At 39.2% G+C, this 17,877-nt stretch overlaps 1 protein-coding gene across 3 annotated transcripts in view; it reads right to left on the bottom strand.

The window, feature by feature from the left end:
- Positions 1–17,877, bottom strand: part of LOC105465201 (glutamine--fructose-6-phosphate transaminase 1) — a 67,634-nt gene that overhangs the window by 7,880 nt on the left and 41,877 nt on the right. For all 3 annotated transcript variants that reach the window (XM_011713478.3, XM_011713477.3, XM_011713476.3), the window contains 5 exons: positions 16,005–16,100; positions 12,244–12,341; positions 8,614–8,734; positions 8,075–8,232; positions 222–336 (listed from right to left, as the gene is read on the bottom strand). In XM_011713478.3, coding sequence (XP_011711780.1) covers positions 222–336; positions 8,075–8,232; positions 8,614–8,734; positions 12,244–12,341; positions 16,005–16,100 — 588 coding nt within the window. The remainder of the gene's footprint in view (positions 1–221; positions 337–8,074; positions 8,233–8,613; positions 8,735–12,243; positions 12,342–16,004; positions 16,101–17,877) is intronic.

Raw genomic sequence — 17,877 nt, forward strand, 5'->3', positions numbered from 1 at the left:
GGACAATAAACCAAACAAATAAAATAACAATATATTGGTAACAACCAACAAAAGACCAGTGTTTCTATTCCTCTGTGCTATCAATCAGTATGGGGTTTTTTTAATACATCAGAGCAAAAGTAGAAAGATCTTATTGACTTGCTTCAAGGATAAGAAGAGAATTTTACCTATTACCCACTCCCTTAGGACAACAAAAGTATAATATATGAGTATCTTTGTACCAGGCAGCCGTTTCAATCCAAGCATGATCTCTTTGCGTCTTTCCTGCATGGAGATCCGATCATCACACATCATAAGGGCGAACATCACAAGGGATACAAACTGGCTGGTATAAGCCTGAAACATCACAAAAAAGCAAGACAATTAGTTGCAGCCGCATCTTAAGAATTTAGAACTTTTAATTTTAAAAAGCTGAAAATAAAATTCCCATTGGTTTTATGGTATACATTCTCTATCTTTTAAAACTACGTTAGGGCCAAGCACGGTGGCTCACGCCTGTAATCTCAGCACTTTGGAAGGTTGGGTGGGTGGATCGCTTGAGCTTAGGAGTTCGAGACCAGCCTGGGCAACATAGCAAAACCCTGTCTCTAAAAAAAAATTTAAAAATTAGCTGGGTGTGGTGGTGCACACCTGTGGTCCCAGCTACTCAGGAGGATCACTTGAGCCCAGGAGGCAGAGATTGCAGTGAGCCAGGATCGCACCACAGCACTGCAGCCTGCGACAGAGGGAGGCCCTGTCTCCAAAAACAAAAATAAAATAAAAAAATAAATGTAACTACCTTAGTAACAGTGAACTGAGTCAGTACTTAGGAAATCACTATTCTCCTTTTCTGAATTTTGAACAAATGACATAACCTTTATTTCTTAGATACAAAAGCCAAACGCCTTATAAATCCATTGAATGCTTATAAAATTCCTAATATCCCTAAGAAAGGAAGGAAAAGATGAGTAAATCAGCATGTGCCTAACCAAATTTAGTTTTTGGTGTAAGTCAAAAGGCAAGTACTTGATAAACTCTCCTTGGAGTACTTGCACTGGTATTGTTGGATTTTTTTTTTTAATTGCTTTTTGATTTTCACCTTTGCCTATTGGCTGTTCCTCACTCCCAGTTTTATTTTTTAAGTTTGGCATCAAAAAAAAAAAAAAGGAAAGAAAGTACAATTGTTGAAAAGTAAAATTATCTTTACTCTCATCTGTTAATATAATTACATTAATAATATGCTATTAATAACACTTGTGAATACTGCCTTAAAGTTTTTACTGTTTTTCTTTTTCTTTACATAGTTAAGAAAATTAATTACTAGCAGGTACAATTTTATAACTTGCTTTCACTCGTAAATAATAGTACAAGTGTATTCCCAAAACTGAACTGTCAAGTTACATTATAACCTTGATCAGTTTTCATCTCTTTAGGCCTCAGATACCCCATCTGTTAAATGCACCTGACACTTATAAGATTATCATGACAATTAAATGAGACAAATGTAACACATTCAGTTCTGTATAATGCCTGGATATACAGGCTCAAAATGTACTATAAATTTTATTGATGACAGCTTGAACTAAAAGACAATTATTTTCTTAGGATACAGAATTGTACATATTTTAAAACTCACAATCCTACTGCCAACACTATTTTCATTCTTCCTAACTTTATGTGAATGTGAGATGTGCCTGGTTTGTCAAGTACTGTGAAATGTTGAGAATTATCTCTTTAGCAAATTTTTACCATTTTGACTGCTGGACAATGAACCTTCAGTACTATTTTAACATACATATCTTGAATCCTAAAACTAAGCTCTTTTTTCATGTTTGTTGACCATTTATATTTTCTCTTTTGACAACTGACTTTGTTGTTCCTCACCTGTTTTTCAACTTGAGTTTTTTTCAAATTGGTTTTAAGAAGGTAGTTATTGTTATGTCTCAAATATTTTTTCTCATCATGGACTGACCTTTTATATTGGTGTTGACATAATTTTTAGACTCAGATAATCCTTCCATATCCTAACATAAGCTAAGTATTATTAAATTTTCTTACTTCTGTTGTTTTCATTGTTCCTTTTTTTTAGTCTGTTTGAAATTAATTTTAGCGCAAGTTGAAGGAACACTAATTCTATCCCGAGATACGTCATTTCTTTACAATCTTTCCATTTAAAAATATAGTATTTTCTTCAATTTGTGCTAGGAATTTAATGCAATTTACCTCTATTTATCACTTTGGCCACACGCTCTAAATTTTTACCTCTATTATTCATTGTTTACTTTTTTCTAGTAAGTCTTTTTTTTGCGGGCGGGGGGGACACAGTTGTGCTCTTGTTGCCCAGGCTGGATTGCAATGGCGTGATCTTGGTTCACTGCAACCTCAGCCTCCTGGGTTCAAGTGATTCTCCTGCCTCAGCCATCCCAAGTAGCTGGGATTACAGGCACCCGCCATGATGCCCAGCTAATTTTCTTGTATTTTTTTAGTAGAGACAGGGTTTCACTATGTTGGCCAGGCTGGTCTTGAACTCCTGTCCTCGAGTGATCCGTCCACCTTGGCCTCCCAAAGTGCTGGGATTACAAGCGTGAGCCACCACGCCTGGCCTCTAGTAAGTTTTTCTTTTTTTTTTTTTTTTTTTTTTTTGAGACGGAGTCTTGCTCTGTCGCCCAGGCTGGAGTGCAGTGGCCGGATCTCAGCTCACTGCAAGCTCCGCCTCCCGGGTTTACGCCATTCTCCTGCCTCAGCCTCCCGAGTAGCTGGGACTACAGGCGCCCGCCACCTCGCCCGGCTAGTTTTTTTGTACTATTTAGTAGAGACGGGGTTTCACCGTGTTCGCCAGGATGGTCTCGATCTCGTGACCTCGTGATCCGCCCGTCTCGGCCTCCCAAAGTGCTGGGATTACAGGCTTGAGCCACCGCGCCCGGCCTAGTAAATTTTTCTTAATGGTAGTTCTGATTTTTTTTTAACCAATAGTTATTAAGAAAAACATTTTTATGTTTCAGATATTTGAGGTTTTTACTTACATCTCTTTTATTAAAACAGTAGGTTATTGTGCTGTTATCAGTTACAGTGTTTTACTTTTAGCTTCAGGAAATTTATTCTAAGGGGTGTGTGTGTGTGTGCGCGCGCGCATGCGCGTGCACATGGATTATATGCTGAATTTCTATTACTCTTCTCTTGATAAGGGATTAGTCCATTAGTGATTTCCTGGCATGATGTGGATAATGAGACTCCCTCTATAATAAAATCACAGTCTGGTAACTCCCTATCATCCCAATAGTTAAATGAGACTCCCTGTTTCCTCTTGCTGGACTTCCCAGCCTCCAGCTGCTCACATGGTCCTCCACAACTGCCTCCCTGTACACCTATTATATTCTACCAGCAGATTCTAATCTTTTCCCATAATACTAAAGTGAATTTGAAGTCCTCCACCTCCAAGACTAATGAGCACATCTATACTCTAAATTCCAGTCTCTTCCAGTCTACTTCTTCCTACTGTGGTTTACTTTCAATAAATCAACTAATCACAAAATATACTACCAGGTCAGAGGTATCTTGGACCCCTGGGATACTTAAACTGTTTCCAATCCAAACTGATCAGATAATGAGTATTCCAGTTCCTGTAGCCCATAACTAAAAATGTTATTCTACAAACTAGTGTTTATTTGTTTGAACTGAAACCATCTGAACACTAGTTTTTAAGTACAAATATTAAACAGAGCAACTTTAATCCATATGTTTTTCCATTGCATTGCTATTACAGTTTAATTTCTAATTTCAATTTCATATTTTTAATTTCATCAATACATACTAGGAAACCAATTATGAGGAAAAAGAAGCTATACCCTACATTTAGAATCTACTGAGGTTTCAAAGAGTTTACCAGGAAAATGCTGACTCTGAAATGTTAAACTTGGTTTTTCTTTTTGTTCAGCCAAAAACAAAGTTACATTTTTATTTTTTTTAAATCAACAAAAGTCAGCACTTTGGTGAAATTCTAAACACCTGCAATAACATATAAAAACTGCTGAACCTACCATTTATACCCATCAATTACTCCAGAGGTATCAAATTATCCATGGTCTGACACTATGAGAAACTCAGTAAGATCCCTCTAATCCTGACAGTTTTTCAGGCAAAGTTGAGAATTTATAAGCAAGATCACAGAATTCTACTAGCTCCATCACTGGGCCCACGGATTAGGATCAATAATTAACTATTTGGCCAGGCGCGGTGGCTCACGCCTGCAATCCCGGCACTTTGGGAGGCCAAGGTGGGTGGATCACGAGGTCAGGAGTTTGAGACCAGATTGGCCAACATGGTGACACCCAGTCTCTACTAAAACTACAAAAATTAGCCGGGTGTGGTGGCGGGTACCTGTAATCCCAGCTACTCAAGAGGCTGAGGCAGGAGAATCGCTTGAAACCGGAGGGCAGAAGTTACAGTGAGCAGAGATCACACCACTGCACTCCAGCCTGGGCAACAAGAGCAAAACTCCATCTCAAAATAACAATAATAATCATAGTAATAATAATCAACTTTTTTCAACATCCATTAACATAAAAACTTTTATTTGCCATCTGGAATGGTCTGTGACTAAATAACCCAAAACGTATTGTAAGTAGCTAAACCCAAAATGTCTAAGACAGTTGAATAAAATTACTTTAGAACCCAAGAAAAATGAAAGTAATACTAAATTGCCATACTTACTAAATTTTTTAAGAGTCATTTTTGAAAAAAATTAAAGTCTGTACTAAAAAGACGCTAATTTGTCTTATACATGTGGTAACCATTGCGGGTAATGGGTGAAAAGTACATAAGACTTCTCCGTACTATCTTTGCAACTTCCTGTATAGTTATTTTAAAATAAAAAGATATTTTTTAAAAATGCAGTAAGAACGAACTACTGACACAAATAACAACACGAACAAATCTCAAAAACTTTAGGCTCAGCTGGTCCAACAGCAGAGGGTCATCAGAACTCATTAGCGTTACTAAAGTTGGTATACAATACCTCACTGCTAAATTTAACTGGTTTTATTTAAAAAACAAACTTCGGGCTAAATGAAAGAAGCTAGACATACAAAACGTGTTATACAACTCCATTTACAAGAATTTTCTGGAAAATGCCACAATACAGCAAGAGAAAACAGTAGTTCCTGAGTATGAGGCTGGAGGGTAGGCGTGAGGATTGACTATAAAGAAACACAAAGGAATATTTCAGGTGATCATCTTCTAAAACTGGATTGTGATAACAGTTGCACAGCCAAATGAATTCACTAAAACTGTACACTTAAAATTGGTGAATATGCTATGGTAGAAGCTAGATGGTGGGTATACCAATGCTAATGTATTATTATTTTTTTTAAGATAGGGTCTCACTCTGTCATCCAAGCTAGAGTGTAGTGGTATGCTCATGGCTCACTGCAGCCTCAAACTCCTGGGCACAAGGGATCCTCCTGCCTCAGCCTCCTGAATAGCTGGGACTACAGGCATGCACCACCATGCCCTGCTAATTTTTGAATTTTTTATAGAGATGAGGTCTCACTATGTTGCCCAGGCTGGTCTTGAACTCTTGGCCTCAAGTTGTCCTCCCACTTCAGCCACCCAAAGTGCCAGGATAACAGGTGTCTCATAAACAAAGGAATGAGAAATATAAAATATATATATTTCCCTTGGCAGCTCACAATTCCAGAAAAGATTAAGTCAATGGCATCCATCCAATCAAACAATCCCATACCCCACATACACCACGTTGTAGCCCTTGTTTCACAATCTGTTATAAATAAAGAGGCTCTGAGATTCCAATCCCCTAATCAAATCGTTAAGTGCTACTAAAGGTGGCTGTCATTTACTCAGCAACAGGATGGAAACCCAAGTACAAACATGTAACACATTTTAATTACCACATGGAGAAAATTCAAGTTTTAGCACTCTGTAAATTATAGTGTTAGCAATATCAAAATACCCAAGAAATAAAAATCTCACTCAAGAGTTTTTATGCCTATAACACCAGCACTTTGGGAGGCGAAGGCAGGCAGATCATTTGAACCCAAGAGTTAGAGACTGGCCTGGGCAACATGGTAAAATTCCGTCTCTACAAAAAAATACAAAAATTAGCCAGGCATGGGTGGTGGCCTGTACCTGTAGTTCCAGCTACTCAGGAGGCTGAGGTGGGAGGATTGCCTGAGGCTGGGAAGGCCCAGGCTGCAGTAAGTCATGACTGCACCACTGCACTCTATCTACCCTGGATGACAGAGAGGAGAGACCCTGTTTCAAAAAAAAAGGGCCAGATACAGTGGCTCATGCCTGTAATTCCAGCACTTTGGGAGGTCGAGGCAGGCAGAGCACTTGAGGTCAGAAGTTCGAGACAAGCCTGGCCAACACAGTGAAACCCCATCTCTACTAAAAATACAAAAATTAGCCAGGTGTGGTGGCAGGTGCCTATAATCCCAGCTACCTGGGAGGCTGAGGCAGAAGAATCGTTTGAACCGAGGAGGTGGGGGTTGCAGTGAGCTGAGATCGCGCCACTGCACTCCAGCCTAGCCAACAGATTGAGACTCCATCTCCAAAAAAAAAGGAAAAGAAAAGAAGAATTTTTATGTAAGAATCACAAACTTTCTACAAAAAATTCTCTATGAGAATCTTTGAGGGAAAAACTCAAATGCGGTTATGCACACCTTAACATTGTCTTCCACAATTCTTTAATTAAACTCAAATCCACCAATACCCCAACATCTTATTAGATAATCAGCAAGAAATATCAAACTTAAGCAGAAAAATACTGAGAAAACAAAAATGTGAAATCATAAAAAGTAACACATTGGGCAACATAGAAAGACCCGGTCTTTAAAAAACAAAAAACAAAAAACAAAAAAAACTAGCCACACACAGTGGTGCATCTGTAGTTCCAGCCACTCAGGAGGCTGAGGCAGAGATCACTTGAGCCCATGAATCTGAGGCTGCAGGGAGCTATGATTCCTGTCACTGCACTCCAGCCCCAGCCTGGGTGACAAAACAAGACCCTGTCTCTAAATAACAAACAAACCTAAAACCGCCAAAAACACCTGTGGAGGGATAACATCTCTTATATTTATACAACTTTCTAAGATTTCCTATTTTTATTAGCCTCCTAAATTTATGCATATTCCAATTCCAAAGAGCAAAGTAGTCTTACTAGGCTTTCAAAAAACAAGACAGCACCTTTAAACCTCCCCAGAGCAATATCTAAAGAGAAACAGATACTGTCATACAATACTCATTAAAAAAATTTTTTTTAATTGCCAAATTTTAATTTTTTTTTTTTTTTTTAGATGGACTCTCGCTCTGTCACCCAGGCTGGAGTGCAGTGGCATGATCTCGGTTCACTGCAACCTCCACCTCCCAGGGTCAAGTGATTCTCCTGCCTCAGCCTCCCGGGTATGCTGGGATTACAGGCACGTACTACCACACCTGGCTAATTTTTGTATTTTTAGTAGAGACGGGGTTTCACCATGTTGGCCAGGCTGGTCTTGAACTCCTGAGCTCAAGTGATCTGCCCAGCTCAGCCTCCCAAAGTGCTGGGATTACAGGCGTGAGCCACCGTGCCCGGCACTTGCCAAATTGTATACCAAAGGTGTATTCCTCCTTACAAATTTTCAGAGGTAGTATGTACATTTTTACATTATTTATTAGAAACCATAAATAGGTAAATAAAAATTCCAAAAATGGTTCAAGTGGATGTTTCTAATTTGTTACTTTTCGAATTCCAGACTATACTTCATAAAAGAAGAGGATGTTATATACTTGTTATGTATCTTACTGTGCCTAGCAGGAGGGCAGTAAGTGATAGACAAGGATAGCCAGCAGAGACCTTTTCAAAATGGACTTACATTATATACATAAGTCCCTTTTAAACTCTAAGATTAGGAGGAGGGAGAGAATGACAAGTCTTTTATCTAACTGACCCTTAAGTCCTACAGTATTTACAATGATTAGTAAAATGTGTGAGTTCTGTAACTGTTAAAAAAAATAAGACACAGACTAGTCTATAGACTAGTCTGCTTCACTGACACTATGATTAAATAATCATCAGAGAAATGAGTCAAGAATTTACCTTTGTACTGGCCACACCAATCTCAGGACCAGCATTAATGTGAACTCCACAATCTGTCTCCCGTGATATAGAACTGCCAACTGTGTTTGTGATCCCCACAGTTAAAGCTCCTCTCTCCTTACAGTACCGAAGACCCATCAAGGTATCTGCTGTCTCACCTGTGCAAAAAGTAGGACAAGCATAACACATACAGAACAGTTTTAGCATATGCTGTTTCTTAGCAGCAAAAACAAATTGACCACACTTTCAACAATATTACTTGTTTTAAATAAAATACAAAACATCCATTTAATAAATTTATAAAACTTTAATATGGGCTTGTCAGCATCTCCCTTCTGTCACTGAAAATCCAGCTCTTTGAACATAAAAGGTGTTCATTTTTACTAATTCATAAAGAATTATGTAATATTAAAATAAATCTGTGTTCGTCAAGTCATCTGCAATGCCAGTTTATCTTTAAATATCAGCTTTTGCCAAGATATGCTAGAATTATGAAAAGAATCACTTTCCTTCCCTTTAAGTCTTTAAAATTAACACACCTGATTGACTAAGGAAAAAGCAAACATCATCTCGAAAGACTGGTGTGTTTCTGTCCAGGAAGTCACTTGCTAGTTCCACCATCACGGGCAACTCAGTCAGCTCCTCAAGAACTTGACGTGTCTGCAGAGAAAAGATTACTTGGTCACAGAAGTTTCCTTCAAATACTCTTTCATTGGACTTCTTTGGATTCAATGTATAGTTTTTGCTTTTTCTGATTACAAAAATGACATGTTAGAAAATAAAAACAACCTAGATTAAAATATTTTTTAAAAAAATCAAAATCCTACCAATTGAGATAAGCACAGCTAACATTTTACCATCAGTCTCTTTAAACAACTATGTATACATTCCTTTTTTTTTTTTTTTTGAGACGGAGTCTCAGCTCACTGCAACCTCAGCCTCCTGTGTTCAAGCGATTCTCCTGCCTCAGCCTCCTGAGTAGCTGGGACTACAGGCGTACGCCACCACACCCAGCTTAGTAGAGATAGGGTTTCACCATGTTGGCCAGGATGGTCTCGATCTCCTGACCTCATGATCTGTCCACCTCGGCCTCCCAAACTGCTGGGATTACAGGCGTCAGCCACCGCTCCTGGCCACATACATTCATATAAAGAAACATACTCATACATATAAAACATTGTGAGAAGTGGAAAGGGCATGGTTCTGAGTCAGCTTGTATGTTATCTCTAACTACCCAATTCCTAATCTTTAAAATGAAAATTCATGTAATACCCATGTCAGCGAGGGTTTTCAAATCAGATAACAGATGTACAAATATAGAGAGAAAAATTAAACACTTTAAAAATACAATGTATTCATAAATAGGACCATTTCCCAAAAGTAGTCAATATATTTTAGAAATCTTGTTTAAGAAGGCTATTTTCAACCTTTGTGGGATGGGGTAGAGGGAATGAAGTAGGGAGCAGTATTCCTCTGTGCAAAAGGTAGCTTAACCTTCATTTCAGTAAATTTCCATTCTAATTATTTTTACACTAAACATCAGAAAATCAAAAACAACAGAAAAATTAACTTTTAGGCAGCAAAAACTTTAAGCTCAACCAATGTATACATTTAGTGTTGCTTTAATTCTAACTCTAGAGCTCACCTATCCTGACAGCCTTTCACCAGCCTCTTCAGGCAAGTGGTCCTGCCCATCTCTCACCCATCTCAGCTTTCCTCCTTCTCAGCAATAAAGAACTTAAAGGTGCCATTATTTCATAGCCCTTTAACTTGAGCTTGCCCGCAAATTTGAGCAGAATCGTTTTATCTGGTTCCCCAAAAAATATTAAATAACTTTGATTTGGCATTTTTTAACAATATTACATCATGTAAAGAAAGTCATTGAAGATAAAATGCTCCTTTTATTGTTCTTTTCCACTAATATATTTTATTCATTATACATTAAGTTACTGACACTAAAATGCTAAATGTTTTCCTACAAATAAATGTAAACCAAACCTTTTCACCCAGTTTATAATATAAATGTTACACTGGAATCATATTCTTCAAAATAAAAAGATGGGGAAAGAACAGAGAAAGATAGAAATCTGGAGGCTTACCAGATATTTAAAAGTAATAAACCCCAAAAAAGTAATCTCAAGATTTATCTGTGCTAATTAATAGTTTATTCTTTTAGTTGGGGCAACTTTTTTTTTTTTTTGGCTAAAGATGGGGTCTTGGTTTGTTGCTCAGGCTGGAGTGTAGTAGCTATTCAGAGGTATAATTATAGGGCACTGTAGCCTCGAATTCCTGGTCTCAAGTGATCCTCCTGCCTCAGCTTCTGAGTAGCTGGAACTACAGGCACACAACACTGCACCCAGCTGCAAACAATTTTTTATAAATACACAAAATGACATATTTCCATCACAATAGAGTAACTTAATGCTATAAATTCCACTGAATGCAACTACAAAACCTAGAGAAAATTAAAATTTTGAAAAGCATACTAAGTAGGCCATACTTAAATCATTTATGCCTAGTGTTCCATCATTGGAACACTAAGCTTGTGGGAGTTATTTATATCCTACTACTCAAGGTCATGGCCAAAGTCTGATTTTTCACAAACAAATTTTGCAACCTCTGGCATAAATGGGTTAAGAATGACTAGAGTGTAGTCAGTTATTATTCAGGACAGAGAGAGATACTAAAAAAAAAAACATGCAAATGTGTCATGAAACAACAACAAAAATGTAAAACAGGATAAAATAAATGTTACTATTTTGTCTGATAAACCACAGGGGGATTTCTAATGTTTGTTAACTATAGTAGTCTTGGTATCCACAAAACAACAAAAAATCTTAGAGAATGCTAACAGAGCATATAACTGCTGCCCCAAAATTGTCTTAGCATTAGATGAAGCATTTAATTAAATTTGCTATTTCTGAATAGAGGGCTCATTCAGTAATAGATCTAAGCCACCAGTAACGTGTTTACGTCTTTCTTCTTCCCGTGTTCAAAATATTTTTTTTTTTTTGAGACAGGGCCTGGTTTTGTCCCCCAGGTTGGAGTGCAGCAGTGCAGTCTAGGCTCACAGCCTCACCTTCTCGACTCAAGCGATCCTCCTGCCTCAGCCTCCCAAGTAGCTAGGAGTACAGGGAGTTGCCACCACACCCCGGTAATCTTTTTTTTTTTTTGGGTAGAGACAGGGTCTCGCTATGTTACCCAGGCTCAAACTCCTGGTGTCAAGTAATCCTCCCACTTTGCCCTTCCAAAGCACTGGGATTATAGGTGTGAGCCACTGCACCTGGACAAAACAATCACTTTTTCAGACCTCTACCCTTCAATATTACATAGACTTTCTGTTTAGGACCATATAATTTTAGGGGAGGAGGGGAGGAGGTATATGGTGTAGTCTTTGAAAAGAGCAAAGTTTGTTGAGATGCAAGGGCAGGTGACCGGATAGTTTCACTCACTGCTTAAATAAATGGCTCCTAATAAATATTTATGACTCAGCAAATAAAAAAATTATGTCGTGAACTTTGGAAATCAATCCTAAAAGCAGAAATTGAATGTAAAGGCCTTCTGTTTATAAGAGTTGACATCAGCAGCACGTAAACTCTCTCCTTCTAAGGAAACTACATGTGGAAATACCCTCATATACCTATGCTTCTGCACTGACAATACACGTTTTTGATACTGAATTTCAGCTTCTAAAAGAACAATTTAAAGAATAAAATCTGATTTAAAAAAAAAAAAGGCAGACTGCCTTTCTTTGCAGTAATGTGCCCACAAAGTAAAACTGCATTGAGGTTTACACATGATATAGGCCATCTGTCTAGGGCAAGTGAACAACGCTAAGCAAAACCCAATGACTGCTCTTATATATATAGGCAAGCTCCCTAGGCTACAAGTCTAGGACAGCACGGAAAACTTTTCCCGTCTTGGCCTTTCATGAAGTCTGTTGCAGAAGGTCTATCTGTGTATCTAGGGACCTTTTCTACAGATCTTCCATTGATAAATAATTCCAAGCAGCTGGTAAATTTCTCCCCTTACCTTCTGTTTTTATCACAAAAGTGAAAAGATAACACATTAACAAACGATAGTTTTACATAGTATGTTATTAGAGCTACTACTTGGTCTATAGATATTCTCTAATATTCAACATAATTAAAACTTTAAAAAGCACTTACTGCTACACCAGCATGGTAACTTGTGCCACAAGCAATAAGAATCAAACGCCGGCATCTCTGGATCTCCTTTATGTGATCCTTCAAACCACCCAAATTCACTGAAATAAAAGTTTGTGTATATAATTATTTAGCAAAGAACCATGTGAACTAGGCAATCGCATTTTATGAGTATCCACTGCCAATATGATAAAGAATATGGCTGTTTTAAAGAATATTCCTCTTGGAAAGCACAGTTCTCTGTAATTTTGAAAAGTAAATTAAATAAGTCACAACTTAACTGGGCCCCCCAAACTTGTAACTGACCTTACTCACCTCTCTACATCCCCACACAATTACAGTATTTATTACATTCTACCTTAGTCAGTCATTTTTACGTTCTTCTCTTTGAAAGTTATCTTAAAGGCAAAAGTAGAGGGACACAGAAAACAGACCATTAGATGTTGAGGGCTGGAGCTGGAGGAGGCGTTGACAACAATAGGGTGCGAGGAAATTTTTGGAGTGACAGAACTGTTCTACATCTTGACTTTGTAGAGGTTATAATTATGACTATGTTGTAGAGGTTTGTCAAACTTAGAGTTTTATACTAGGAATGATGAATTTTATTATATCTAATTATGTCTCAATAAACCTGTCTGGGAAAAACATGATCTCAGTTACGTTTATTTCCCCTCTGGTGCCCAGAAAGGTGCTCTGTAGAGTAACAGAAACCCACTCTCTCTCAGTCTTTGCCATCCTCATTCCCCTAATGCTTCAGTCAAAATGCTTGATTGTTCTGATCCCTCCACATTTATCTTCAAACCTAACATCTCTCCCTGGACAACAGCAATATTCTCCAATTCTCTCTTCTGTTCTCCACCTCCTGGAGTCTGCTCTCCATATGCTACCAGAAGGATCTTTTACAGTGATCCTTTAAAAACATAAAGACCCTCCAATGAAGTCTGTCCTCTTTTTCGTTTTCAGTTTCTATAGCTATTTATATGTTGTTCTCCATGTGTCTTGTCCAGAAATCCTTCCACACAGGCTAGTTTTCTACCTGTGAGAAATTCCCATTCAACATTCATTCAACTGCTCAACTAAAATTCCCTAAGCACCCTCCAAGTAAATACAGTGGTCAAGGCACTGAGAGCTTCTGGACTCAAACAGTTCCAAATCTGGCTGAGGAGAATGACAGGTACCTCCTCGTGGGCCTCATCCTGCTGCTCTCTCTGAACCATTTTCAGTCTGTCTACTCTGCCCCTGCTCTCTTCAACTCCCCCTTTTTTTTTTTTTTTTTTTTGAGACAGAGTCTTGCTCTGTAGCCCAGGCTGGAGTGCAGTGGTGCAGTATCGGCTCACTGCAACCTCCGCTTCCCAAGTTCAAGCGATTCTCCAGCCTCGGCCTCCTTAGTAGCTGGGATTACAGGCGCAAGCCACCATGCCCAGCTCATTTTTTTCTATTTTTAGTAGAGAGGGTTTCACCATGTTGGGTAGGCTGGTCTTGGACTCCCGACCTTGTGATCCACCCACCTTGGCCTACCAAAGTGCTGGGATTACAGGTGTCAGCCACCGTGCCCAGCCAGCCCATCTTCTTTTTTATCTTAGTTATACTATAAAACCAAGGTACGTGTTTTACTTTTTATCTTTTGAATAATTATATGTTCTCCTTTTTGAATTTCAATAATGAAAGAAGGTATGTTTCTCTATTTTTAAAAATTAGCAAGTAGGAAACAAAACCAAACAAAATAAAAAGTATTACTAGCTTCCCAAATAATTTATAATCAAATCCAAACTACTTACTTTGGCCTTCAAGTCCCATACGACCTGTCTCCTGCTTACTCTGACCTAATACCCTAGCACATCCCCTCTCACTCAGGCCACACCAGCCAGACTGGCCTTTTCTTGCTGTTCCTGCACTAGACCAAGCCTGTTTGCGTACCTCTGCCTACAGTGTTTTCCACAGACCTTGGCATTAATTACAAATGTCTGGGAAGAAAGGAAACAACAGTAAAGGGCTTGATCAGGGTCAATCAAAGGCAAAGACTCAACATAAAAGCAAAGAAAAAAAAAAAAAAGGCAGACCAACTACCAGAAAGACCTGTACTGCAGATGATGACAAAGAATGACATGGATGTAAGCCAGTGAGATTAGCTGGCCACAGTGTTTCCTTAATATTAGTCCTAGAAATATCTGGTGGCTAAGGAGAGTTGGGATAGTTCTGAAAGGAGCTGTCCAAAGCTCTAAATTTGATGCTTTTGAGAAAAGCCTGATCCCTGTTGAGATGAGGTAGGCCATCACTACAGGCAAAAGAAAGAATGCCTGATGGACAGGGGAGGGGATGGAGAGCACTTAGAACAATGTATACATGGGAACTAGTTTGGTTCAATAAATGACTAACAATGTGACCTTTGGCAAACTGAAAGCCTCAATCTCCTCATCCTAACAACAAAAAAGATGACAGCTATCCTGTTTTATTATAGAACTTTTATGTACATAATACAGATATAAGCACTCTTTATGTATTTATTTATTTTTTGAGACAGGTCTTTCAACCAGGCTGCAGTGCAGTGCTGGAGTCAGAGCTCACTGCAGCCTCAATCTACAGGGCTCAAGCAATCCTCCCACCTCAGGCTCTTCAGTAGCCAGGGCTATAGGCACCCACCACCACACCCAGCTAATTTTTTAAAAAATTTTTAGTAAAAACGAGGTCAGGCTGGTCTAGAACTCCTAAGCTCAAGCAATCCTCCCGCTTTGAGTGCCCAAAGTGCTGGGATTACAGGCATGAGCCACTGCATCCAGCCAAAAGTACTTTTTAAAACCGTGAACTTCCCAAAGTTTGTCTCATTTTCTCATTTTCTTCCCCTATAAATCTTTTTCCTGGCCTCATTTCCATAAGTACCATAAAAGAATTTACTGCTGTTCTCCCAGTTCCTCTAGCTCAACCATCTTCAACAACCCTCTCTGTCTACAGAGGCAGATACGATTCCTCTGGTGGTGGATGCCTGTAATCCCAGCTACTTGGGAGGCTGAGGCAGGAGAATCGCTTGAACCCGGGAGGTGACAGCTGTGGTGAGCCAAGATGGCACCACTGCACTCCAGCCTGGGCAACAATAGCGAAACTCCATCCTAAAAAAAAAAAAAACAAAAAAACAAAGGTGTTGTACTCTCACCTTTACCTTAAAAATGCAGGAGGGTACAGGATATCCAAAGGCATCATGCAAACACCTGAAAGACCTCTGGGGAAGTTCACACTTTTACTTACTTATACACTCAGAAAGGAAACCTAGACTAGGCAGATACATGTAAGCTGCCCAGCAACGGGATCAGGTCTCATTCTTCTTAGAATTCACAGTACCTAGGACAGTCCCTGGTACACAATGGGTGATCTACACATAAAATTTACCATTTTAACTATTTTTAAATGTACAATTCAGTGGCATTAAGCACATTCACATTATTGTGCAACCATCACTACAATCCATCTCTGTAATTTCATCATCCCACAACTGAAACTCTGTACCCTTTAAATAGTAACTCCCCATTTCCCCTCCCCACAGCCCCTGGTAACCATTAATCTACTTTCTGTTTCTGAGAATCTGACTATTCTAGATATCTCATATAGGTAGAATAATACACTAAAGAACTTTTTCCAAGATGGCTGGGCTCCACTGACGGCTGACAGCTGTAGCTGTTCTACATGGCTATTAAGGGCAATGAACTTTCAGGTTGTTAATGGCACCTCCTACAAGAGACACTGAAATAATAAAATAATTCATATGTAATTACCAGTATAGTCATCAAAGTTGACTCTTCCTCTCATTGTGTTCACGACAGACTCTGGCTGCTCAAATATTTCCTTCTGCATAAATGAACTGAAGTTGCCTACAGTAAGAGAAATCACATAATTAGAACAAAAACAAATCAAAGAATAAGAAAAGATTTGTAAACAACCAAAAGTCCCCCTCCTTTAATAAAATCTTGGTAAATAAAATATAACAAAAGGTCATGCAATAGAAAACTTATTTATACATGACTGCCTAAAAGATTGGGTGAATATATTTTACTCTATGTGGAAAAAAGTAAGAGTACAAGTCACTTTTAATTAACTACATACTTGAAATGTGCAGTTAAAACAAAACAAGTGAAAGAGACAAGCCTTTTTTTTTTGAGACGGAGTCTCGCTCTATCACCCAGGCTGAAGTGGAGTGGCGCAATCTAGGCTCACTGCAATCTCTGCTTCCTGGATTCAACTGATTCCCCTGCCTCAGCCTCCTGAGTAACTGGGACTATAGGCGCGTGTCATTACGCCAGGCTGATTTTTTGTATTTTTAGTAGAGACAGGGTTTCACCATACTGACCAGGCTGGTCTTGAACTCCTGACCTCATGATCCGCCCACCTCAGCCTCCCAAAGTGCTGGGATTACAGGCGTGAGCCACCGCACCAGGTCAAATGAGACAAGCTTTAAGTTTTGGAGTATAACCTACATTCAAACTGCGGTTCTATCCTTTACTATCTAAGCTGGGGAAATTATTAATCTATAAAATAAGAGACCAGTTACTTCACAGTATGGATTGCAGTATGGATTAATAAAGCAAGAAATCTGACATATATGTAGAGTCATGCAATAAATGTTATTTCTTATTTTTACTTTTTTTTTGAGACAGGGTCTCACTCTGTCACCCAGACTGAAGTGAAGTGGCAAAATCACCGCTCACTGCAGCCTCAATCTCCCGGGCTCAAGTAATCCTCACACCTCAGCCACCTTAGTAGCTGGGACCACAGGCACACACTATCATGCCCGGCTCATGGTTTTGTTTTGTTTTGTTTTGTTTGAGACAGAGTCTCACTCTGTCACCCAGGCTGGAGTGCAGTGGCACAATCTCACCTCACTGCAACCTCTGCCTCCCAGGTTCAAAAGATTCTCCCACCTCAGGCTCCCCAGTTGCTGGGACTACAGGTACGTGTCACCATGATCATAATTTTTTTTGTATTTTCAGTTGAAACAGGGTTTTGCTATGTTGCTGAGGCTGGTCTTGAACTCCTGAGCTCAGGCAATCTGCCTGCTTCGGCCTCCCAAAGTACTAGGATTACAGGTATGAGCCACTGCACCCGACCTTTTTTTTTTTTAATTTTTAGTAGAGACAGGATCTCACTATGTTGCCCAGGCTGGTCTCAAACTCCTGAGCTCAAGTGATCCTCCTACCTTGGCCTCCCTAAGAGTTGAGATAACAGGCATCAGCCACTGTGCCTGGCCAATGTTAGTTTCTATTCCTACCACAATCCCATCAGTATAATAATAATTATAATACTTAACAGAAGCAAATATTACATACGACTAAGTGTGTCAGACACTGTTTTAAGGACTTTATATATAGTAGCTTCTTTTTTTTTTGAGACAGAGTTTCGCCCTTGTTGCCCAGGCTGGAGCACAATGGCGCAATCTCGGCTCACTGAAACCTCTGCCTCCGGGGTTTCAGCCATTCTCCTGCCTCAGCCTCCCGAGTAGCTGGGATTACAGGCATGTGCCACCACACCCGGCTAATTTTGTATTTTTTAGTAGAGTTGGGGTTTCTCCACGTTGGCAAGGCCAGACTGGTCTCAAACTCCCCACCTCAGGTGATCCGCCCACCTCGGCCTCCCAAAGTGCTAAGATTACAG

This window comes from Macaca nemestrina, chromosome 13, assembly GCF_043159975.1.
Source record: "Macaca nemestrina isolate mMacNem1 chromosome 13, mMacNem.hap1, whole genome shotgun sequence".
NCBI lineage: Eukaryota > Metazoa > Chordata > Mammalia > Primates > Cercopithecidae > Macaca > Macaca nemestrina.